General features: G+C 45.0%; 3 protein-coding genes across 15 annotated transcripts in view; 2 read left to right on the forward strand and 1 right to left on the reverse strand.

The window, feature by feature from the left end:
* Nucleotides 1-9,784, forward strand: part of PXK (PX domain containing serine/threonine kinase like) — a 37,832-nt gene extending 28,048 nt beyond the window's left edge. For 3 of the 13 annotated variants that reach the window (XM_074603330.1, XM_074603328.1, XM_074603338.1), the window contains 3 exons: nucleotides 449-518; nucleotides 1,492-1,554; nucleotides 8,674-9,784. In XM_074603330.1, coding sequence (XP_074459431.1) covers nucleotides 449-518; nucleotides 1,492-1,554; nucleotides 8,674-8,879 — 339 coding nt within the window. In that variant the 3' untranslated portion in view covers nucleotides 8,880-9,784. Of the gene's footprint in view, nucleotides 1-448; nucleotides 519-1,139; nucleotides 1,427-1,491; nucleotides 1,555-5,205; nucleotides 5,241-5,511; nucleotides 5,595-8,673 lie in introns of those variants that run through there. The other 10 variants (XR_012589408.1, XR_012589407.1, XM_074603337.1 and 7 more) reach the window with 6 other exon arrangements.
* PDHB (pyruvate dehydrogenase E1 subunit beta) lies at nucleotides 9,579-14,929 on the reverse strand. Its single transcript, XM_074603339.1, has 9 exons — nucleotides 14,664-14,929; nucleotides 14,363-14,470; nucleotides 14,228-14,290; nucleotides 14,108-14,143; nucleotides 13,729-14,014; nucleotides 12,863-12,973; nucleotides 12,124-12,215; nucleotides 11,506-11,647; nucleotides 9,579-11,121 (listed from the first exon to the last, which is right to left on the reverse strand). The coding sequence occupies exons 1-9, from the start codon at nucleotides 14,793-14,795 to the stop codon at nucleotides 10,976-10,978; spliced, it is 1,116 nt and encodes a 371-aa protein (XP_074459440.1). The 5' UTR covers nucleotides 14,796-14,929; the 3' UTR covers nucleotides 9,579-10,975.
* On the forward strand, nucleotides 14,921-23,808 carry KCTD6 (potassium channel tetramerization domain containing 6). The gene is made up of 3 exons (XM_074603340.1): nucleotides 14,921-15,304; nucleotides 20,598-20,706; nucleotides 21,939-23,808. The coding sequence occupies exons 2-3, from the start codon at nucleotides 20,680-20,682 to the stop codon at nucleotides 22,623-22,625; spliced, it is 714 nt and encodes a 237-aa protein (XP_074459441.1). The 5' UTR covers nucleotides 14,921-15,304; nucleotides 20,598-20,679; the 3' UTR covers nucleotides 22,626-23,808.
* The last annotated feature ends 349 nt before the right edge of the window (nucleotides 23,809-24,157 follow it).

Genomic DNA, 24,157 nt, shown 5'->3' on the forward strand with positions numbered 1-24,157 from the left:
TTTACAATGGTAGCTGACCCGCATATTGGCTTAACCTGTTAGAGGCTGCTGCATGCAAACAGGCCTAGTTAGCAGCTCTGCACAGATGACGGCCTGTGCTGCTTCCTGCTGCCCGCTCGGGGTGTTGGAGCCTTTTTCGGTCTGCCTCTGCAGCACGCCGTCTGTGTTTCTCCTCCTTTCTGGGGGTCAGTTTTCTGCCTTTCCCTTGTGGTCAGAGGACGCTGGAATTGCACCGTTTGCGTGCCTGGAGATATCTGAGCGCACAACAGCCTTGCTGCCATTGTCAGCGTGGCAGCACGTGTTGGATGTGGGGAGAGGGATGTTGGGCATTGATAAACCTTGTGTGATACGGTGGATGGTTGTTATAAATCTGTGTGTCAGTTCAATCCTTATCACGGAAAGCGATTATTCATTCTCATCTTCTGTTTCTTCTGCTCTTTTTTTAAAGAAGTCAAAACGCTCTGCCTATGAAAGTGGGGAAGAACACTCAGCAAAGTACAGCAACTCAAATAACTCAGGTAACTACAGAAAGAGGAGCTTGCTTTTACACAGCTATGTCAATGTTTTTGTTGTTGATGTCATTTTCTGGCTTAAAAGATCCAGGGTCACCATCAGTTTACACATTAACATTGGACTACCAGAGCCTGATAACACTGTTTTGGCTATTTAATAATAGGTAAAACTAGGTCTGAAAAATATTGTCAGTGTTAAGATTTTCAGCTGCCTAATAAAAAGCAATGTGTCCTCTCTTCTGTGCCCCATTCAAAAAAAAAAATAAAATAAAATCAGTCTCTTCGTTCTGTTTGACGTTTGAGTGGAATAATAATAACATCCGTTATTTGGGCCATTTAATAATGCAGCCTTCGGGGATAAACTCTGTGGTGATCTGTTTCCGTAGTGAGGTGTTAAGATGAATGAGAAAATTATCTGTTTAATTGCTGCTTCAGTGCTAAATTCTAAAACAACAGAGCCTTTGACAGGTCTTCATTTAGTTAAAAGGAATGGTTGGTACTACGGAACAATTTAACAGAGCTGGCTTGCCTGGCTAAAATGTGTCCAAAAGCAGCCTATTGTGGAATAGTCAGATATCAGAGTAACTTGTGGAGTACAGCAACTGACTGAAAATCATCTTTTATAAGGAGAAATGGGGTGCCATCCGTGCAGTGGCACAACTCTTAAGGAGAACAGAATTTGGACGCTGAAATCCAACAGCTTAAGCACCAGAAAAGAAATGTTTCCCATTGAGGAATACTGTTGAGTGCACTTCTCATGTCTTTGGACCTCCTCTGATACTGTGTACTGTTAAGTCTCTCTGTTCTGATTGGGTCTGAGTGACGCTGTTCGTATGAATGGGAATCTTTCCCAAGATTTCAGTGGAAGCGGCATTGGATCTTCAGTCAATAAAGTTGGCCTGTTTCCAACAATCTGTCTTGTCTGACTGTGTTGAATTTTATGTCACAGCTTTAGTTACTAGACTGTTGTTTTATTTATCAGGCTCTGGGGCGAGTTCCCCATTAACGTCTCCATCATCCCCCACTCCGCCCTCTACAGCAGGTAAGTTCAAGAGTCATTAGAGTGTTTGTCTTTTTCTTTGTTTTTTATTCGCCCCCCTCAACTGTGGGTGTTATTTCCAAGGATGGCTTAAGGGATGGTGGTTTTCAAGGATGGAACACAGAGATGACATTTATCTTGTGTCAGCCTGAGCGTTTGCTGTCTTTTAAGGGCCATAGAGAACCTTTTAATACTGTTCTTTTTCATTTAGTAACTTTTCCTGAGATATACATGGTATGATTTACCCATAGAGTGTTATGTGCCTGCTTCAAAGTCTCTATTACTCCAGTCCTACTGACATTGCTACTTTCCAGACATCTTCTGGCCCTCATGTTGCAGTATGCATTTGTTCTGATGTGAATGGTCTGTTGGCTCTGAAGTATTGTTTGTTGATCCCTTGGTTTTTTGTATTGTCTATTTACCCTTTATTACTGTGATGTAGTTTCAGGAATTTCAGGCTCCGGGGAGACCTTATCTCAGCCTTCCAGTACCCAAAGGGGGCCAACAGGAAAGATGGGGAGGGACTCTTGATCAGGGAGTGGAGCGATGGGACGAGGGGCGACAATTTTAGACTGAAAGAGGGGAGATTTAGATTAGATATCAGGAAGAAATTCTTTACTGTGAGGGCGGTGAGCCCCTGGCCCAGGTTGCCCACAGAAGCTGTGGCTGCCCCATCCCTGGAGGTGTTCAAGGCCAGGCTGGACGGGGCTTTGAGCAGCCTGGTCTGGTGTGAGGTGTCCCTGCCCAGGGCAGGGGGGTTGGAACTAGGTCATCTTTAGGGTCCCTTCTAACCTGAACCATTCTGTGATTCTATGAATTTTAGGTGTGACAAATTCAGTGGCCTAGGCTGCTTAAATCTCCCCTGTTCTGCTACAGCCCATTGGTAATACCAGTAGGACTTGTAGGAACAAGTCAGAAACTGATTTGGGTTAAAAATAATATCTTTATTATTTGTGGCCAGTTCCCTCTTCCAATTTGCTAGGTAGCTGTGCAAACAGTTTTTCTAATATTTAGGAAAGGTGGTGGGAAGTGGTAAAGAATCTGCTTGAGAGGGCAATAGTGGCCGTGCTTCAGTCTGAAAGGCTAGAAGAGGAGCACCGGCAAACGTTAACAGCAAAAGGTGTTAATGGAATACATTTCTAGAAGGGAAGCAGTCCGTAGCATTGCTGTTTGTTATGATGACTCACGCCATATGATTCCTTGTCCCGGGAACTTTCTGCAGAGCACAACTTGTTAATTGAAGTGGTGCAATCAAATTTGTCTTTGCTGTGGATGGCCTTTCAAAGGACACTGCAGTCTGTGTGATGTAATTCAAAGCAGTCATGCTGAAATTCAAATTGCTCATTTCTCCTTCAAGTTAAGGGTATACTGAAGTGTATATTTTATGAACTAACTTCCCCCAGTTAGTCTAAACAGGATAATTACTGTTATTGTCTTGCACAATGACAGCGCTGTTCTGTGGACGTACTGACTCTTCGCTGGAGGGTTTATTTCCAGTTCTGTCTGCTTTAGTAAGGAAGTAGCTGAAAATACAAAAGAAAACCTTAAGTCTTCAAAATGGACAGATGTTTAGAAAACACTTTTTTTTTTCTGCAATAAAACTATCTTTTACTTACATTTTTAACTTTAACGTGTTGGAACTTGGTTTAAAGCTTTTTCAAGTTTTGGGCATGTGATGCACGTATATGTGTAGACATGGCTCAAGTGGCTAAAAATGGCTCAAGTTTGGGCTCAAAACGTGGCTCTGTTGTTCGAACCACATTGTCACAGTGTGTCGGTCATCCTGCAGGCAGTGTGCTCGTGGTGACTTGTGGTGATCAGCCCGGTTTGACGCTGTGCACGTTGCCCTACCTGCATTCAAATTGGGAAGCGCTTTAGCGGGCTGATGGCTTTGATGCATTTGATCGGGTGTGAAGGCAAGTGTCACCAGTTCAGGAGTGCTTTTGTGAGTAGGTTTCATAGAAGAAACTTAAGATACTAGTTCTAAGAGAAAGATAGCATTCCTGATTTTTTTTTTTCACCAGCAACAATGTGCTTTCATCTATTCTAAGCAAGTATGCTATCACCGATTCGATGAAAGACTCACCAGCCCCATGGTAGGACTCTCTTTGTGACAGCTGATGCACCCGTAGCCTGTATCTCTCTCTTCCAGTTTCCTCGCACTTACTAAGGATATTTACCTCTAAACCAAAATTGCTTGTGGGTATCAGTGTGGTGAGATGACTGTCAGGAGGGGAATGAGGCCTTCAGTCTGTCTTTCTGTTTTGGCTGTGGTTGTGTTAGAATCACGGCACGTCAAAGCATCTTGCTGATAGGACGCCGTGGCAAAATGGCTGACATGGACAAGTGTACCCAACAGAAGCTCTTGCCCTTGTCCTGGCCCGTAACTAACCAAATCAATGTGGTGTGTGGGTGGGTACGTGCGCAGCCAGAGACACCGGCCAGAAGGGAACGGGCTCCAGGCTGACATGAGGGGGGGTTCTTACACATTGAGACGTGCTTTGTCTCTCAGCAAAGGCCTTGCAAGACTTGCCCTGCAGTAGAGTGCTTGGTGTGGTCAGTGCAAAACATACTAAGAAAGAAAACGATTGCTGGCTTCAGCTGTCTTTGTAAGGACAGCTGCAACCGTCGGATCAGATGCATGACCTGCTTTGAGGGGAAAGGTGTCTGCTGGAAACCCAGACTTTCATGAGCTTTTCTCATTGACTAGAGTTTTGGGCTGGTTTTGTTGCAGATACTCAGATAAATATCATCTTTGAAATATGTTGTTTAGATTGTGGCAAGTGGTTCTAATGTAACTTCCCATGTTTCTGACACTCTCCCGTGAATGTTTGATTCTTTTTTTTCCGCTTGCACAATTCTTTGCTTTCTTGAAAATGTGTTATTTTTCTTTGCGGCTATGAGCTGTGGCTAGGATCAGAAGGGACGTAGAACACCACGGTGTGGGTTATTTTAAAGCTTCACTGCATCTTCTCGAAATCCAGTAAGCCCATAAAATACCAGCGGGCTCTCTTACAATAGAGAAAAGTGTGGAAGGTGCCATTTTAGCTTCCCTGCGGGAATAAAGTGAAAGAGTTGTGCTTAACTTTAGCTATCTTTTTGTATGCCAGTTGTTCCGAATCCTTCAGTATGACATATATTTCATAGACACCCACGTGGTGCACCTTTTCTGCCCTTCACCTTTCTGTAAGACAATTTGAATGCTTTAGTCAGTGCTGTTCTTGAGTGTCTCTGACCCATGCAGCGTAAGTGTAAGTACAGGTGTTAATGCAGCAGGAATTGTTCCTTGAACGGAATGGATTTCGTCTTCTGTGGCTAATCTTCCTGGAGATTTCTTGCTAAATCTCTCTAAATGCGCTTTAATCCTGTAAAGCTCGAATTATGGCATGTGCAACTGAAAGCATGCGTGTTGTATTTGTTCATCGAGTATAATAATGCTTATAGCATGGAAAATTGTGGTTCGTTATTCAGAATCGGACAAAGTATTGTATATGTCATATGAAATAGTCTGCTATCCTCACATTTGCCAGTGAATAGGAATGTATTGATTTTTGTACTAACTTTTCAGCTAACAGTGTATCTGTTTTTCTTACTTTGACACGAGAACTGGATGATTAACTTGTGTCCTCTCTCTTTCTCTGCTGTCTTCAATAGAGCATGCATCATTTTGAACGTGAAATTTCGGAAAAGTAAGCTAATGCTGATTTATCTCTTTAAAGATGCTCTGTTTCTGTATGGGAAAGTTGAATGCAAATCTTGGACTTGCTTAGTAATGGGAGGGAATAGAAGAAAGAAATCTAAACATTCTGATGGATTATTTTAATGAAATACAGCATCTTTAAAAACTCTATCACTAAAATGATTTTCTTTGTTTGCATCCCATTCTCCGCCAAGTTTTTAATGCTGTTTGCACAATTACTGTCACTTTAAACTCATAATTAAGTTTTTGTTTCAATTCAGGCATCAAGTTTACAGCATCTGATTTACTTCCTATTCCTTTTAACACACTCTCTTAACAAAAATGTCCCTGTAAAAAAACCTTGGTAAGTTCTTGTTTGAGTGTTTTATTCTTATAACTGCATGAATGGGTAAAATGTGTGTTTGCAGGCAACTTCTTCCAACATATATGTACTGGAAAGGTCTGGTGGTAACTGAGGACTTGCCTCAAATGTGTTTTCTAGTATATACAGAAAAATATTTCACTGTTGGGCAAAAGAATTTAATCTGTAGATGTAACTGCATATGAGTACACCAGCGTGAACTAAGATTTCCTTTGCACCACTCAACGTCGAGAAGAGAAGGACAGCTTGGTTTTGATTGACTAATAGAAATTAATTGAAGATTTTTCAGAACCACGCTCTTAATTGATGAGTTCAATACGTAACGCTCATAGTTAGTCAGATACCATCCTAAAAACTGTATTTATGTGTTAAAGCAGAGCTCAGGTGTAAGAGTAGTATTGCCCGTAATCAGTCTCCCAAGAGTTTAACTGTATGATGTTGTCGGCAGCTCAATTTCAATAACAGTGAGTCCTCAGCAACTTAACCATTTTCCAGGAAGGAAGGTGGCCTCTCCCCATACTTCCCTGTCTTTTCTACCCCTGTTGCAGAATAACCAGACTAAATGTGAAGATTACGCCTGGAATCTTGGCCTAATGATACTTAGTGATCCAAACATTTGAGGCTTTTTCCCCCGCTCTCTCTCAAACATGTACCTTCTTTCACTATGTATGTTACCGTTGTATTTGTATTCCATACAGAGCCCTGCCCCCTCTTTTCACCGTCATTCCCTGTGGCATCTTGTACAACTACTTGCATAGCTTCTTCAACCTCAGCTTGTAATTCCTGCCAAAAATCTTGGCTTTCTTCTCTGCAGTTCTTGCATCTCTTTCGAGCCATTTCATGTATGATTAGCTGGTCTTGGCTATCTTACAGCAGTTCGTCTGATGAGTCTGGTGACAGCGGTGGTACGCCAGTCCTACAGTGGTCTGCTCTGACTGCTTTAACTGCAAAAGCGGTTGCTTTAACTGTTCTCGGTCTTGTTCGTCCTTTGGCAAAGTGTCAAGATTTGCTGTGCTGCACTTTGCTGGCACTCCGTACATGCATGTGGAACAGGACTCTAACCTAGGGGATGGTTTTTCATTATTTCTAATAATAAATTGACTTACATCTTTGGCAAATGTAAAAAGTAAATTTGGGTTAGGTGGCCCCAAGGCTACAATATGCAATTTATTTCAGTTTGTGCTAACATTGCGTAATGTTTTGATTACTTAAGAGAGCAGTTGATCCACGTGCAACTGGCATGTTAAATTGTTTCAGTTGATCTCTGGTATTTCTACTAGGACTCGAGTATTTCCTCTGGAAAGGAGGAGAGCGAAGATGAGCCCAATATGTACTTCCATGTTTTGTTGCCACAGAAGGTTTTCGTGCTAATGAGAATTTCTCCTGAAGAGTTGGAAGTGCTACAGTCACAGCATGTATTAATGTACACTGGCAAAATGGAACGCTTTGTGTCAATACTCTGCACTTTGAGCTTGCTCCCATACGTGGAAGGGCTCTCTTCAAAGACTGGTACAAATAGAAAATGAGGGAGCTTTGAGTTACGACTTTCATCTAGTATAACTGCTTTTTTAAATTGCAGCAGTTACTTTTTTACTATTACTTACTAGCTTGAGAGCAAGTGTTAGTGAGGAATTGAGAGAGAATTGGAGCACAGAGAACTTTGCCTGCTTTTTGGTTTCGGTGGCTGAGCTTTATCCTTCATCACCTCGAATCCGTGTGCCATAATGTCCTTTAACTGCGTGGTATTTGCTTACTTCATAGTAAGCAGTTCTACTTCAATAGCCATAGCCTCTTGGTTGGCCTCATGTTGTTTTGCGCTGTATCATAGTTCTTGCCACTTACTTACCCATATATTCTTCTTTGTAGGCTAGAGCTAACAAAAGCAAGTGTTACACTATAGGTGCCATCTGTCTCTCTGGTCTTACTGTGGAATAATTTACGATCTAGACGATAGGTTAAAATTCACTGTTGAATAGTTCTAAGATACTAATCATTATGCCCCTGCTCATTGCAGAATATATGAGACAAGACAGGCCCCTCGGTCCCCATATAGCTGGTGATGTGCTGCCAATGCCACCTTCACGTGGGTGTCTTGTGGAATGGCGAGGGGCCACCTCTGAAGCCCTCCGCTCTTACTCCCGCACGGATCTTTGATTATACTTGCGTAGAAATGATGGTGCAATGCGCAGCAGCTGAGTTGCACAAGATCAGGGTGTTTGGGAGAGCTGCTTAGGGCAAGTAAAGCCACTGGCCTGGACCTCAGCTGCCAGGAGGCACCTCCACACAGGTCCTCGCTGCTGGGTACCTGCCTGCACCGCTGCGGGCTCTGGCTTCCCAGGGTGTCAGGATGCGGAGGCTGAGGCATGAGAAGCACCAGATGGATGTGACAGGGGTAGAAACCAAGAGACAGTGCAAAGGTGGGAGCACGAGAGGCAGAGGGGTGAGTGGCAGATGGTTGTGATTCATTCAGCCTGTGAAACAAGCGTTTGTTACAACATGTTCGGAGGAAGTCTTGACAGTATGTGGAAGTGGAGAACACTTCCAGAAAACTCTATCTGCAGTTAGTGCTTTAAAAATGGAATATAATATAATCTGACCAAGCAGTCATCACGAATACTACAGCAATATGGTCCTGTAATGTTAAGTTAGTCGTAAATAAGAACAGGTAGTAAGATTTGCTTCCGGTCTCTGTTACTGTTGGTGACCCAAAGAGCAAACTGCTTCACTGGGGACAAACAAGAGAAACTGAAGCTGGGAAGTCCTGTTAAGTGATCTCTGTTTCCCTCAGTGCAAGATCACATTTGAGTCATGTTTTCATCCCCGAGTACTGAGGCACTTCAGGCTTCATTTCAGAGGTGTCTCAGATGACACAACTCACCTGCAGATAGAGGGATTTGATCACTCTGGCATTTTTCATCTGTTCTGTTCTTCACCCTCCACTGGCATTCGAGGAATGACGTGACTAGTGCAGGACTGACCAAGCCCAGCTAAGAGCTGCAGTCCTTTGCAGCAGGACCTCTTTGACAAAATCAAACTACATCTTCTCTCCTCAACTCAACAGGAGCATCGTTGATACCCCCAGCACCGCCACCGCCGCCCCTGCCACCAGCAGCTCCTCCTCTGAGTACAGAGGTGCCAACGCAGCCGAGCCCGCAGCCCGACGTCAGTGCAAGCCGAGGAGCCTTACTCAGCTCCATTCAAAACTTTCAGAAAGGAACTCTGAAGAAAACACAGACCTGCGACTACAGTGCTCCCAGGATCAGCTGAGGCCACTGGTCACACCAGGATTGAATTCCCACTCCCCCTCCTGTGCTGTCCAGGAACAAGACCCTCCTGACTGCCGACGGATCCACCAGCATATAGCGGCTAATCACGCTGTAGAGCCGTTTGCCCTTATTTCAGCTTTTCTTGAGTCGCACTACCCTGTCTGCATCGCGTTGCCATGCTGTGATAAGTACTCCGTTCTTTACTTGGTTTCAAGAACTTTGTTCTCTAGCTACAGTTTCAGGGGAACAGCAACTTCTATATGGCTGAATAAAAATCTGAAATAGGAATGACCATGATCATGGTGAATTAATGCATTTTTTTCCTAGCTCTAGTCCACCCCTTTTTTTCCAAATTACAGGAATGTAGTTTTAGTCTGCTCAGTTTTTCAACACTTTTCATGCAGTTGTAACTCATCTTAATTCTTACTGCACCAAATCAGCAAGTTTTGTTTTAGATAATCCAACACCCTCCCTCCCCCCCAACCCTTAAAGCGTACTGCACAGGTGAGGGAACTGGAGAATTAAATCTTACTCCCACCATATTTGCTGGTGGAATAAAAATGCTGTTTCATTAAATTTGTTTAAATGGACATCCTACCTTTAACTCTGAGGGAAAGTGTTTTTAAATGAGAAACCAGTTGAAATGGGAGTTAATAGGGCACTGGGATATTATTCATGATTTAGTTAAATGCAAAGTTACTTCAAGTTAATTCTACAGCTTAAACTTTATTGAAAGATCCTTCTTGATTTAAAACCTTAAACAAATTGCACTTTAAAGGATTATAGATAATCCATTTTTTAAATTCAAGTACATCAGTGTTTGTTACTATGCAGAGAATGTCTGTACAAAGTTTCATGTAACCTGTGATATCCAGTCATTTTTATTAAAATGTTTAATGGAATTCCTTCAGCAGCGTGGTGGTGGGTATATTCAGCTAGGATTTCACCTGCAAGCCAGACTTCCTAAGAACCTAACAGCACTTCTACTAAAGGAAATACCCCGAAAGGTATTCCTGGCCCTTGACTGAAATAGGACCCAAGCGCTTCTGCTTGCTTACAGAGGTAAGTATCTCCTCTCCAGCAGTCAAAAGGCAGCCTGCCCGAGGTACAGACTCCTCCCGGCAGCTTTCGCTCTGTCCCAGACGCTGCTGAAAAAGCCAAGCGGAGCTCTCCTGGCCTGTCCTCAGCCCCTTAGCTAAACCCTGGCAGGTGGTGATCTGCCGAAAGGCTGCTGCGGCAGTTTCCCAGCTCTTCAAACACAATCTACACAACTGCTAATTCAGACCCAGGCTCAGTGTGTCTGAATAATAAAATATCTTGTTTTGCACTGTAAGAGCTATAGTTTGTGCATGCCCTTGTTAGCCCATGTGATGAGTGTAAGAAAACAACCAACCAAACATAAAGCTCAGCATCTGGGCAAGTGTTGTTTTCATCACTGTATGTGGTGGCTAGTGAAGAAAAATTAGGTAGCGTTTCCCAGCCCATCACATACTGAAGAAGATCAGGATCTTTATGTAAGCTTGTGTGCAGCTTTCCTGCATGCAGTGGAATGCTCTTCAAACCAAACGCACGTGCCATCTCTTCACCTGTGTCACAGGCTTCCAAAGCCACTTTGCGTGGACAGTTGCACTTAACAGCAAGGCTTCACCCACTCCAGTTTGATTATTCACCTTTAATAATCCTCGTGACCACAGGCTCCTGGAGCGCTGTACAGCATCCCAGGGCGGGACTCGGGGCCCCCTCTTGCTCACAGAGTTCTTCACTCAGCCACCACTACAGCCAGTTTAACACTGCTACGCTGGTAATTAAAAGCCAAGCAGAAATGGAGGATTTTTTCCTCGCTCTGAATTTAGAACAGCATCTCTCACCCTACAGTAGCACTAACCCACCTGTACTGTTAACAAACAAGCATTACCACATTGTTGCTTATATGAAGTGTGGCTTAGAGGGTAACCCCGTATAAATATTCTGGGAGGTCACTGTACTTTCCCCACTGTACAAAATTCCCATGTAGATATACAACAGAAGTAATGCATACAACTTGCCATAGACAACTGATACTTTGTAAAGCAGGACTTTAAAACATGTATTTACAACTTAGATATTCAAGGTCTTCTTCACTGCAAATATTATATCCTTCACTTGAGGTATGCAGTTATCTTCTAAAATTTTTGCATAAGGCATTGGAACATCTGCACCGGTAACACGCACAGCTGGAGCATCCAAGTAGTTAAAGGCAGATCCTGAAACAGAAGACAGCTGTCAGGTTGCCATGCACTATGGTTTTCTCTCAATTCAATTTCTGAATCTTAATTGATTTAAACAATTTTGTTCCTGTAGCTCTAATATTCCAGAGAGCTGTTCCTGCTCATTTATCTTCATGTACTGTGGTTTAGACAGAAAGTTTCCATCCTGCTTCTCACAGGCCTGAGAAAGATTCCAGGGATAAGAGTTACTTTCAACAGAAGACCAGCTGGATCCACCCTGTGAAAATCTCTAGAGGAGACAACTAGGCTCAAGCTCCTCAGATATAAACCCCTAACTCTGCCTTCATCTGGCCGTATCAAGAAGCTGTCAGGATTTAGACTAGGGAATAAGATCAACATGTATACTGCAAAACTCGGTACCTTCCATAATCCTGGCACAGATTTCAGCTCCTACTCCAAATTGTGGCCAGCCTCCTTCTACAGTTACAAGATGGTTTGTCTTCACAACGCTGGCTTCCACTGTTTCAATATCCATTGGTCGAATGGTACGCAGATTTATAACCTGGGGGGGAAAAAAAAGGGAGTGTGAGTTTTGCTATGATGTAAGTCTGTCAGTTAGCACTGTTTGGGTACAGTGCCTTTTAGCACTCTCATCTATTCTCACATTGAAGACAAGACTTAATAAAATGTCTAACTTTTTATTCTCGCAGAGACTGTGTAGAACAGTTTCTGGTGGCTCATGGAAAATCCCAGATAGGTGAGTCTTGCTATATTGAGATACAGCCATACTAATACGTACTGTCATGTTCTGCTTACTGTACAGCTGGGCGAATCTGAAAGTTGTTAGTAGTTCTGCCTTAATTTTGTGATGAAAAGGTGAAATGCAGAAACATGAAACGCACATGTTGTTAAGGCATTTACAAATGTAAGAAAATTGTAGGTAATACACGGAAGTTTTGCAGAGCCTGAATGAGAAGACCCTCTGCTTTTTTTTTCCACTTCAGGGAAAGAGAAAAGCAACAGACCCCCCCCACCCACCTCACACTCTACACCTTCTTTGGCAAGTACGGCAGCTGCTTCCAAACAGTGTCCGACAGGTCTTGAGTGTGACACTAACGTAACATGAGTTCCTACAACAGAAACAAGTGTTAAAAAATTAAAAAAAAAAACAACCAACAAACCTTAAGATTTAAAGCTTTTTTCTAGATCTCTGGCTCCTTGCAAGGTAATGTTAGGATTCTCTTGTAAATTTAAGTTCCTTACGTTTATTTGAAACACTAAGTATTCTGCACCCATACATCGCATGAAGAGCAGTAGCAGAAGGACTATGCTAAGACACAAACTTTACCCTTTCATTCTGAAGAGATATTTAATATATTTTTTAGAATTTCTTTTTCAAACATTCATATAATTCAGTGGTAAATGATGAATAAATGAGCCGAAATATTACAGTGATCTCTTTTTGCATTTTTTGACAAAAATTACATACTAAATTGAGGAAAAAAGTTTTTCAGCCGTTAACCCCTCCACCATTATACTAGGGTACAAATCCTTTAGAAGGGTATAGTCTTAGAGGAGATAGAGAGAATCAGGTGTTCCTCCTTTATATGGGCAACAGAACAGTAAAGTATACTACTGGATAAAGTAAGACTTGTACATTGAACATTTGAAATACTTTCCTGTGCACCATGACAGCGGTATTGTGAATAGCTAAGAGGTTAAAAAAAGTCCCCAAGCAGTTCAGTTAATAAGGAAACAAACTGTAGTCTCAGCTTACCTTGCCTTTCTATTTTAGCTTTTCCAATTGGAACAACGAAATCCTTTGACTGTGCCTGTTCAGACATTTCAAAGGGAACACCATAGAGCAGTTCATTTTCCAGCATCACAACTAGAACAAAACATACTTGGATTAAGCGTACATCTGCAGGCACAGGCCTGTACTGATGATTAACAGTACTGCAGCAGATTAGCTCAAGATACTAAGACAATCTGGGCAACGAGGACTTGAGTATGATTGCAGAAGCAATTAAAAAATAAATAAAAATATCACAGTCTTTACTTCAATGCTGAATTATTGAGGACTAATTTTAGACAATTTTTTAAACTAGATCAGATAAGTTAACTGATTCTACTGTCTACATGACGGCAGAATCGCAAATCTTAGAAAGGTCTTAGATTTTGCATGCATGTTTTTGAGAAATAAAGACAAGGGTTGCCCTGCTTTTAATTAATGACATTCTGAATTTATCACATGAATTTCATGATCTGTAAAAATGAGTTACGTATACAACTGTATATGCATGTACTCCTCCTGACTCATCTTCATCCTTTTTAACCCCTTTACGATAGATTCATAAATACTTCAAAGTTTCCCGACTGGTACCAAACTAGCACTAAAGATACGCAGCTGGCAACAGCACAAAATTAATCTACTGCTAACAAGACAAGTGATTGTTAGAAAAAGAATAAATACTTCTGTGCCTTTGTAAGTACCCTAAAGCTGCAGTAAAGGAGCCTTACGCGTTTTAGGGTTTAACCACCTTTTTTTTGTTTTTTGTTTTTTTTAAATGGTGCAGGAGGGGAAAACAAGACATTCTTTTCAGGATTGAGTGCTAGGTACTGCCATGATCTGCCTGTGCTCACCTGGATTATCGTCCCGGATTGATGCTTTCAGCAGGCCTTTGGCATCTTCCGAGCTCCACGGACTAACAACCTTCAGTCCTGGGCAATGCCCGTACCAAGCAGCGAAGCACTGCGAGTGCTGAGCGGCGACTCCAGCTGATGCCCCATTGGGGCCCCGGAAGACAATGGGGACAGCGATTGCTCCTGCAGACATGTAACAGGTCTTGGCAGCAGAGTTTATAACCTGATCGATTGCTTGCATGGAGAAGTTGAATGTCATGAATTCACACACTGGTCTCAACCCTGCCTATTAAGCATATTAAAATAGATTTTAGTATGTTTTTACACAGAAATAGTTTAAATGTTAAATTCAGAAGTAAAGGAATACAAATTTACAAACCATGGCAGCACCGACTGCAATTCCTGTGAAGCCCATCTGAAAGAGAAGGAAACCAAGGGGTGAGCACCAGGGGAGCGGCCAATGAAGGGACGGCCAGGGTAGGACACGGGCCAGCCATACCTCTGATATCGGGGTGTCGATCACCCTCTTGTCCCCGTACTTCTTCCAGAGCCCCCTGGAGATCTGCAGGGCAGGAGAGAGGAGTCAGGGCCCGCCCTCAGGCCCCTTCCCGGCCCGGTAACGGCAGCCACGCACCTTGTAGGCACCATCGTACTGGGCCACCTCCTCGCCCAGCAGGAAGACGCGTTCGTCCCGCTCCAGCTCTTCATCCAGCGCCTGGTTCAGCGCATCCCGCACCGTCACCTGCGAGACACCGGCAGATGGGCAGGGCAGGGGAACGGCCCGCCGCCGCCGGGCGCCCCGCACGCCTCGGGCGCGGGGAGTCACCTCACATCACCTCTCCTCTCCTCACCGCCCACCCGCCCCGGGGCCGGACATTTCCCCTGAGAGGGACGAGTCCCTTTCTCCCAACCCCTCCCCGCGGCGGCCCCGCTACCTGTATGGCGGCTGGGGCGGAGAGGCGGAACCCCCTGCGCTGCTGGAGCAGCCGCCCGGCGGCGCGGCCCCGGGGCGGGAGGCGGGCGCCCATGGGCGCCAGGTGCCGCAGTGCCACCGCAGCCGCCGCCATCTTGCCCGTGTCCTCTGGCCCGACCAACGGACTAGCTCCGCCCCCGCCCTCGCCGCGCTCTCGCGAGAACCGGCGCGCGCGACGCCGGGCGGCGCGGCTTTTCTACGCCACTTCCGGTCCCCCGCGACGGCGGCGGTGCTGGGTCTGCGGGGGACAAGCGTGCGGCCGCCCTGCGTTGCCGGGGAGGCGCATGGCTCGGGCCCAAGCGCCCCGCCCGCCGCTGCTTCGCCTTTTGGCGACGGGGCTGCCCAGGCCGGGCCCCTCCCAACCCCCTCGGTGAGGCCGGGGCGGGCGCCGAGAGCGGCCACCCGGCTGGCGGCCCTGAGGGGAACGGGGGGCGGTGCCCGCCCCTCCCCGCTCCCACCGGAGAGGGCGTGGCGTGTGGGGCGGGGCTTGGTTAGGGCACACCCTCGTCTCCGCCCCTGCCCGCGCCGGCGGCTCAACCCCGGGCTCTCGGTCAGTCGTCCCCGCCGCCGCCGGGCTCTGCCTCAGCGCTGGGAGCTGCCCCCGTGAGTGCTGGGGCTGGGCCGGCCCGCCTCGGGGTGGGGGGGAGTGAGGCTCAGCGCCCGGGGCGTGCCCTGGTTCGGGGGAGTGCTGAGGGGCCGGGGGCCTGTGTGGGGCGGGGTGCCCGCACCCTCCGTGTGGCACCGCGTTAAGGCGGCATGGCCGCGTCCCGGGGTGGGGGGTGTGGGGGGCAGGGCGCGGGGCTGGGCTCCTGGGGCTTCTTGGGTGGCGGGGGAGGGCTGCGGGGCAGGATGCCGCGACCCCGGTGTTAGGGTGGGGATGGGACAGCTGGTGCCCGGGTCCTGCTCCCAGTTGGGCTGGGGGAAGCAGCGGGGTGGAAGTCGGGGTGCCCGGCGGTGATTTCTGGCTGGGAGGGTCTGGGATACGTGGGCCTTGCCCCACGATGGGAGGGAGTGGGTCCTCTTGCCCCACCCGGGAGAGGAGGCAGAGCTGGGACACAGGTTTGGGGTGGGGGAGAGGGTCTGGGTTCTTGGGTCACTTGGAGGGGGGAAGGCAAAATGTCTGGGTTCATTTCCAGCATCTTTGCTGAATCACTGTCATCCTGGGAGAGTTCTTCCACCATGAGCTCGCTGGCTCCTCTGTGATGGAAACCGGCACTTCCCACTTCTGCTGCAGGCCTGGGCCCCTCTCTGGCCTGAGCTCGCAAGAGGGATTTCTGCTCTTCTGTCTTGCTGTTGCTCCTTAGTCCATGCATGTGCTGAGGCCCATTGGTGTGTGCAGGGAGGCTCAGTGTTTCTGATGCCTGCCTTCCTCCAGAACTGTTTGGAGACACGTTTCCACACGCAGACAACTGCCAGTTAGTGCACAGAAGCACACAGAAGCAAAATACACGAGTAAAAACCAACTGTTTTTACAGGTGCTGAAAGCCTGGGTGCCTTGGGTTGCTTCAGAAGCCAAGGGCCAGCAAGACCAGGCTAGATATAAGCATCTTCCTTTGGTTCTTGTGAGAGGAGGGTCAAAGTGATATTGTGATGTGGGCTCTTCAGACAAGTAGCAATTAAAATAAAAGTTTGGAACCTGGACTTAAACCAGGATGTCGTAGAGCTCCTCAGGGCAGGGAAGGAAACTTCAGGAGCTTGGAAATTATAGTGAAGCAATTAGACATAAAGGAATGAAAATGCTGAGTGGCTGGTGTGAGCATTTTTCCCTCCTGCCTGAGGTGAAGACTAAGTATTAGTGAAAAGCAAGAACTAAGTTATTTTTTTAATAAACTGTATTAGTCATTGTAAATCTGACCTGTGTAGAAGGTGATGGATGCTTTCTTTAGTGAAGCTGAGCTGCTGAATTACCAGAAGATTCAGTAACAGTTGTTTTAAGAGCTTGCCTCCTCCTTGCTCCCTTGGTTAGGGTAGCATGATGCTGGAGCCTCGTGGGTTTGCTCTGCAGACTGTCATCTCACTGTACAGTTTGGTGGAGTGCAGCCATCACTGATGCTAGCTTAGTTCTTGTCAGTTCGGGTGAGTCGCCGATAATGACTTACAACAAAAACTTGCCTCTCAAATGTTATGGCTGTCTGGGGAACAGAGAGGTTGTCCATGTGTGGCATAACTGCGCTGAGGGCAGGAGGTTCTTTTGGTCGTCTTTGGAGGTTTAAATCTGAGAGGCAGGGAGCTTGCTGTATCTGGAGTGCTAGCTTTGCTCTTTTATAATTTTTAAGTTGCCATTGGTAGAATTCCCGTCAACTCTATAGTCACCTAGAAATCTAAGGTTGTGTGAAGTTTAAACAGCTTGTGTTGCAATAGTGATACCAAACTGTCCGTTAAAGACTAGTGCCACAAGTAAGTCTGTTCGTTCTTTTGTTGGAAGAACTACATGAAAAACATTCAGAGCAAATCAAGCGGTGTGTGCCTCTCGACTTTTAACTGTTAGGTGTATTTCTGCTCCTCCTTTAAGTAACTGCATATGACACAAACACTGTGATTTTCTCCAGGTGCAGCGTGTAGCCCGTGGCCTTGACCAAACGCAGCGCACGTGGTCCCAGCAGTGCAAGCACTTGGCAGTGCTGCTGGCATCCCCCCTGGGCCTGTCCTGAGCCCACCTGTGTGTATGTGTGTGTCTTTGCAGATGTTCAGCTGACTCTCATTTGCTTTCTCTGAATTTCAGCTTGCAAAATGGTTGCACATTAGCAGCTCTGTTCTGGTAGAAGCCCTGCTGAAGCTAATGGGACTACCTGTTCCAGTAGTGCTGCTGGCAAATAGCCTTGTAATCCTCTGAGTCATAATACATGAAATAAGAGTGATCATTTTATAAATGCAGGTATCCAATTTTGTGTATTAAGTATAAAATGATAACTTGAGTGCTTTTATTCAAAGGGGCTCGCCTCTCATTGTGCCTTTCTAGTTTTGGATGTGCTTGGTGCTGGGCTACAGCAGGAGCTGTGATGACCACATTAACGCTGTACATCTTCTCCCTGCTCGCAGAAGAAGCTTAACGAAAGCAGGACTGTGGTTTGACACAATCTGTGCACTTCTGCTCTCACCACAGAACAATGTCTTTTTTGGCTTAAATGGTGTCAGCAGTTTGTCTGGCTGAGTTTCATCTTAAATGAGTATTTCTTATGGTTATTAAAGGCATGCTGTCTTGGGATATGGCTGCATGTCGTCTGTTTGCCGCTGTGTGGATGCGAGTAGCCACATTAGCGAGGCTGTCCCTGGGTGCAGTATGTTGTTGTGTGACACAGGGACAAGAGCCGGCTTGAGGCTGCCTATCGTGGGGTGTGCATGGAGTGAGTGTCTGCCCACCCTCACCAGTGCATCACTGTTTCATTCAAGAAGGATTTAAAGCATCGTTGAAAGGGTGTATGTCATGAAGGGTGTACATCCCCACCCTTGTTGTGATGGGGTTTACTAGTCCTTATCTCAGGTGGTACCTGAGCAGAGCTATTTTCCCCTGTGAAGTTGTCTAGAAATTCAGAGCTCCCAGGCTGATGAGGGAAGCAGCGGGTAGTTGCGATCACACTCGGGCATTTTAGGATGGCTTCCCAGTATCATCCCTTCATGTTGTGCATCTCGGTCTGGCACTGGCTTTGCCAGGGAGGTTTGTGCATATCTAGTGATTCTGGGTCCTTACACAAAGGTCAGTGAGACTTCCTGATGCCACTTACATGTTGAGGGCTGGGTTTATTTCAGCTAATTGCTCTTGTAAATTATTCACTCCAGTGTTACATAGCAGTACTGTGATCAAAGATTAGTTCATGTCCTCGTACAGACATGTCGCATCATCTGTTTCTTTCCCTGATAAAGAAAGTCTTGATTCATCTGTAGTGTGGACTTAGATGCTGACTAAAATAACACAGTATCTGTCCACCAGTTTAAATAACTCTGGACATCTGTCCTCCTTTGAAATATTCTGAATGTATAATTCCAGTTAATTTTATTAAGACTGCAGATCTCTTCTATCCTGATTACCAGTGAAGTTTCTGGCTGGCTGCATCATTTCACTTTCAAGTGAATGTTTTCCTTGAATATCAGAAACCTGTACCAGTCTTTCCTATGGTTTTAATGCACCTGCATTTTATCCTGGTGTTGTACTTGACTGGAATAACACCTATAAGTACGGTTTGCTTAAGAAAAAAAGTGCTGGAATTTAAAAGGTCTGGGCTATTGATAAAAGTTGATGAGCTGTGCTTAAATGACAATTCCAAATAAAGAAAACCGGAATTAATTAACCTCTTGATTTGTGAGCAGAGGTTGGCAAAAGAGCTGGCATTCCAGGTTTATCTGCCGTCGGGGAGGTGGTGGGGGGTGCTTTAATGTACTTTCTTGAGGCATGCTCCGTCTCTAATTTGTAAAAGTAGGATCCTGGTATGACTTGTTCTGTATCTTAGTATTCCTTAGTCTTCTGTTGTCTGACCTCACGATTTTCATATACTGATTTTGGTTTTTTTTTCTACTCTTTAATACATCTGAGCTGCAGCTGAGGCCGTGTTCATGCTGCTGGCCCCGAAAGCCTGACCTGCTGGACGCTGCTGTGCCCAGGCTGTGGGTTTGGGCAGGGTAGCAGAGCCCAGGGAGGTGGGATGTGCTGCCTTGTTCGGTGGTGAATGAGACCGACCTCGGTGGTGAATGAGACCGACCTCGTTTACTAGGAATGAGAAGGGCGAGTAATCTTTTTGGTTGGGAATTAACTGTGAACCTTCAGTTGTTTTGGAATGTAGGGCTCTGGCTTGGCTAAACTTCCGTGCTGCTTTTAGCTGGGTGATGATGTGTTGAAGTTTGCTAGTAAAGATGATGGGAGCAGAAGTCTTGGTAACTGTGTGGTCTTTAAGATGTAAAAATAAACAAAGCTGAGAAGCTGTACCCTACTTAAAACAGACTGACCTAAATTTTCAGCAATTCCAGTGGAGAGGCAGGCTCTGGGATAAAGGCTTACTGACGACTGGCTTCCCTGTCCATGCATCGCTTGACATGGTTGACAGGCCACCTTTGGAAAGTCTCCACTGGTGTCTGGGGTCATTCACTTCCCCCACCTTGAGTTGCACAACCCGGGCTGTGGATTTCCCTTGGCGTGCTCGGGTGGAGAGGGTCCCCTTGTTATGCAAGTCAGCAGTTCGGCATCTTCTGGGAAGCTACGGCATGAACCACTTCTCAAATTGCTTTTGTTGGAACGTTGTTGAAAACATGTTTGATGTCCTCTGGCTTGTCCCTGAAGAGATTTCTTCCAAGAGGGTGTATGTGCCTGTGAAGTCCATTTGTACTCTTTGTCTGTAGATTAATGTTTTTGCTGTCAATTGCAGTTCTCCACTGCTGAATTATTAATTCTGCAGTGAATTTTTTTTTTCTTCTTACTGTTCATTGACTGTCATGCTTGATTTATCCTTGTGTGCAGTTTGAAACCGGAGCATGGGAATTTTGACTAATATTAACGGGTCACATGTATGACCTCAGTGGTGGCTAAATAAACTTTTTTTTAATTGGGAAAGGGACACGTGTCTTTCAAAGTACTCGCAGTTTCCCAGGTGAAAGGTAGTCCGTTTGTGAACGTATGCCATCCTTAGAGGCACATTGCTTGTTACTTAACAAAACCGGGATGGTCAAGCAGCTGGCGGAGTGATTACCTGTGTGCTCCGGAGGCAGTCCTGGGGGTAGTGTGAAGGGAGAGGGAGGGAAAAGCTCGTTTGTAGATTCTCCTGCTAATGTGGCTTTGTAGCTGAATGCTCTCCTGGCAGAGAGCCTGCCTTTGATTAGAAAGCATTCCCCTCGGTTGTTCTTGTAGGTACTGATGGTCTGCCATGTTTTGTTCTTTGTTTTGTGTTTTTGTGTGTGCTTTTTCCTGCAGGGAGATAATAAGAGGTGAATTACGTATCCTTTCAGCAGCCTTCTGTTAAACTTGGAATACCACAGTTCAAGTAATTGAACAGATGGATAATGGAGACTGGGGATATATGGTAAGTGAGCCTCTGTAAGTGTGCGCTGTGCGTTACAACTGGGCTTTCAGGATCCTGCAGTAAGAATCCTTCCAGGTATGTCTTGTGTAGGTCCAGAGCTTCAGTCATGTAAGAAAAACTGCGCGTGTTACGACAGCTTGCTTACATTCTCTGGAGTGCTTCACCTCGCATGCAGTTCGTGGGGAGAGCGAGCTCGGATTTGTATTTCCTGGGTACAGTCAGTGAGGACTTAACTCGCACCTTAAGCTCACTGTTACTGTTTTCCTAACACAAAAAGGCTGAAAGTAGTTCGTGCTTCCTGCACGTAATTTTAAGGACTTTGTAATTTTATTTATAAAGAGAAGTATTTTTCCTTGTAAACCCTGTTTCAAACTAGACAAATGCATCTTATTTTTCCCCTCTTCTCTTTCTCTAAACATTCTGCTGCCATGCATATGTCTCTTTTCTCTGGCTGGCCTCAGTCCTGGTTGTTAGGGTTGGTGGCCAGATGGGATTTATGTTCCTTTCTCTCTTGCTTCCTCATGTGCTATCTGGAAGCTGATGTAGACTGGTTTGCGCTCTACCCCCTTCTTCTATGCAGCATGCTAATTTGCTAATAAATATTTCTTTTTAGAGTTAAAAGCTGAAAGTTCTCTTTTTTTTTTTCTTGTTTTAGTGATGCTTTTTAATAGCACATGGATTATTTTGATTGTGAGCTCTTGGTCCTGTGTCTAAACTTGCACTGTCATCCTCTTTTGAGGGAGAGGCTTACGACTTGTTTGGTTGATTTTTATTTTTTTTCCCCTTCCCTTTTCTCTTTTTTTTTTTTTTTTTTTGTTCTAGAATGAGAAACAGATTGTGAAAGTAAGGAGCACTGATGGGCCTCATTCAGACTAACTTGTTCTTCAGGAAATCTCTGTTCTCATTTCCCCATCTGTAGAATAGGGAAAAAAAACCCTTGTTGCCCAAATGCAAAACTTCTGTGACAGTAGCTGAGTTGTTAAGATTTCTAAAGCATTCTGGAAATGTGCGTTCTGAATGTTAAGTATCATCCTGTCTAGTTGCCAGTTGTGCCTTGTTGCTAGGTGGCTTGTATTTGTTCGGGTTTAAACAGCGCTTAAAGGCGTCGAATGGGAGAAATGTGATTCTCTCCAGAGCCTGCAGTTGTCAAACAGTATTTGCCATGTGTGTCGGTGAGGTGATTGAATCTTCTTGGGGTGGCTTGATAAACTCTGCAATTTCTCTCTTTTTAGATGACTGATCCAGTCACGCTAAATGTGGGTGGACACATGTATACGACATCCCTCACAACTCTAACGAGATATCCTGACTCAATGCTTGGGGCCATGTTCAGGGGAGACTTCCCCACTGCCAGGGACTCTCAGGGCAATTACTTTATTGACAGAGATGGACCACTTTTCCGTTATGTTCTTAACTTTTTAAGGACCTCAGAGCTCACTTTGCCACTGGACTTCAAAGAGTTCGACCTACTTCGGAAAGAAGCGGACTTCTATCAGATTGAACCGCTAATTCAGTGTCTTAATGACCCCAAGCCGCTGTATCCCGTGGATACCTTTGAGGAGGTGGTGGAGCTGTCCAGCACCCGGAAGCTGTCCAAGTACTCCAACCCGGTGGCCGTGATCATCACGCAGCTCACCATCACCACGAAAGTCCATTCGTTGCTGGAAGGCATTTCGAACCACTTCACGAAGTGGAACAAGCATATGATGGACACCAGGGACTGCCAGGTTTCCTTCACTTTTGGGCCGTGCGATTACCACCAGGAAGTGTCGCTCAGAGTCCATCTGATGGAGTACATCACAAAGCAAGGCTTCACGATCAGGAATACCAGAGTTCATCATATGAGCGAGCGTGCCAATGAAAACACAGTGGAGCATAACTGGACTTTCTGTAGACTGGCACGGAAAACAGATGACTGATTCTGACTCCACAGGAGCCACTTCAGTGATTAGCAACTTAATTGGACAGTAAACCCGAGAGAGTCTGGATTTTGACTAAAGCAACAATGTGGGCTTTTTTTTTTTTTATACGACTATTTATTGTTTATCAATAAGGACTGGAGGAGTTTCGTTCTCTAGCAGCTCTGTCCGTTTGTCCTGTTCAGAAAAAAAATATGCATGTGCCTGTTCAGTCAAGACACCTTTTTGTTTGAAAGAGGGAGTCTGAAGAATTAGTACAATAGAGTATTTTGTGTCATTAACACAATTCTCTGATGCAACTTAAAGTGCTAAAATTACCTCCGTTTAAACGGTTTCTAATCCATCTAATGCTACAACACTGGGAGCGAGAAACAAACAGAATTTAGGATGCAGTTGGGGAAAAGCTGCTATCATGTAGACTAATTCAGTTTCTAAAATCAATAAACAGTATTGTAATATTCTAGGAAAACAAATCCCACCCTTTAAAAGTACTTGATAAGTACAGTTTCTTACAGTTATGACAACTGTTTCTTTCTATGCATATAAATCAAGCAACCAAATATTATCTGTAGCCATGGAAATAAGATTAGAAATATTTATATTGGATTCTAAATGCAAAATGTCCCTGTGGTAGAATTCATATTTTTAATGCCTGGTGCAATATTATTCCCAATTGTAATGCCTGCCAGCAAGAAGCTAATAAACATGTGAAATACAGAATACTATTTGGTATTTTTTTTGTCTTCTAGAACTCTAATACTTAAAAAAAACCAAAAACAACTCAAAACCAACCAACCAAAACCCCCCACCCCAAACCTGTTTTTCCGTTCTGCAGAGTAGTTCAGATGCTTTGCTAGGGCTCCATTCTCCTCCATTAACAATGTACTTTGTTCCTTTTTATCTTAATCAGTTGATTCAACTGTCCTCATTATAGAATAAGCTTGTGTTTTGAAAACTGCATTATGACTAACAGAAGGATGTCAAGTATTTGTACCGGCTAAAGGGATAGAGATGGAAGGAACACAGCCTAAATGCTTGTTTGTAGCCGCTGTGTAGCGTTATCTGGTTTGTCGTGGTTTATCTAGTGACTTTACATAGATAATTTTAACTGTGGAGCGCTGTTTCTGATGATGTTCAAGTCAAGGCACTCAAACTCTGTGGTTTTATTAAATTTTGATTAGCCATTTCTGCCATTTCAGCACTTTTGACAAAGTTAATAGAATTTCTGGTTACGCTCTAACTTGAATGATGGTGGGAGTAGGAGGGTTGATAGCTGGTTTGATGAATGAGTCGCGTTCTCCCGTGAAGTTCTTGTCGCAAGTGTTCCTCACCACATCTGCTTTGCTCTCTGGGCTGTGTGGACCACAGTTCCCTGGGCATGGAGCACGGCATCTGTATTTCTACAGTAGCTGCTGGTCTGGAAGGTGGGAGCTTTCCATCCTGTCTCTCACTCAGAAGGTCTCCCTCAGGGGTGTATTTGTTGTGTTTTGTCTCCCCCTTTTCATACACTGTAGGGGTTTTGACTTTTGTAA

Source organism: Larus michahellis, chromosome 10 (assembly GCF_964199755.1).
Source record: "Larus michahellis chromosome 10, bLarMic1.1, whole genome shotgun sequence".
Taxonomy (NCBI): domain Eukaryota; kingdom Metazoa; phylum Chordata; class Aves; order Charadriiformes; family Laridae; genus Larus; species Larus michahellis.

Coding starts and splice junctions, on each gene's coding strand:
- KCTD6 (XM_074603340.1), top strand. CDS start 20,680: ATGGATAATGGAGACTGGGGATATATG. Junction 20,707..21,938: donor ATGGAGACTGGGGATATATG/GTAAGTGAGCCT, acceptor CTCTCTTTTTAG/ATGACTGATCCAGTCACGCT.
- PDHB (XM_074603339.1), bottom strand. CDS start 14,795: ATGGCGGCGGCTGCGGTGGCACTGCGGCACCTGGCGCCCATGGGCGCC. Junction 14,291..14,362: donor AGTACGATGGTGCCTACAAG/GTGCGTGGCTGC, acceptor CCTGCCCTGCAG/ATCTCCAGGGGGCTCTGGAA. Junction 11,122..11,505: donor CTGTGCCAGGATTATGGAAG/GTACCGAGTTTT, acceptor CTTCTGTTTCAG/GATCTGCCTTTAACTACTTG.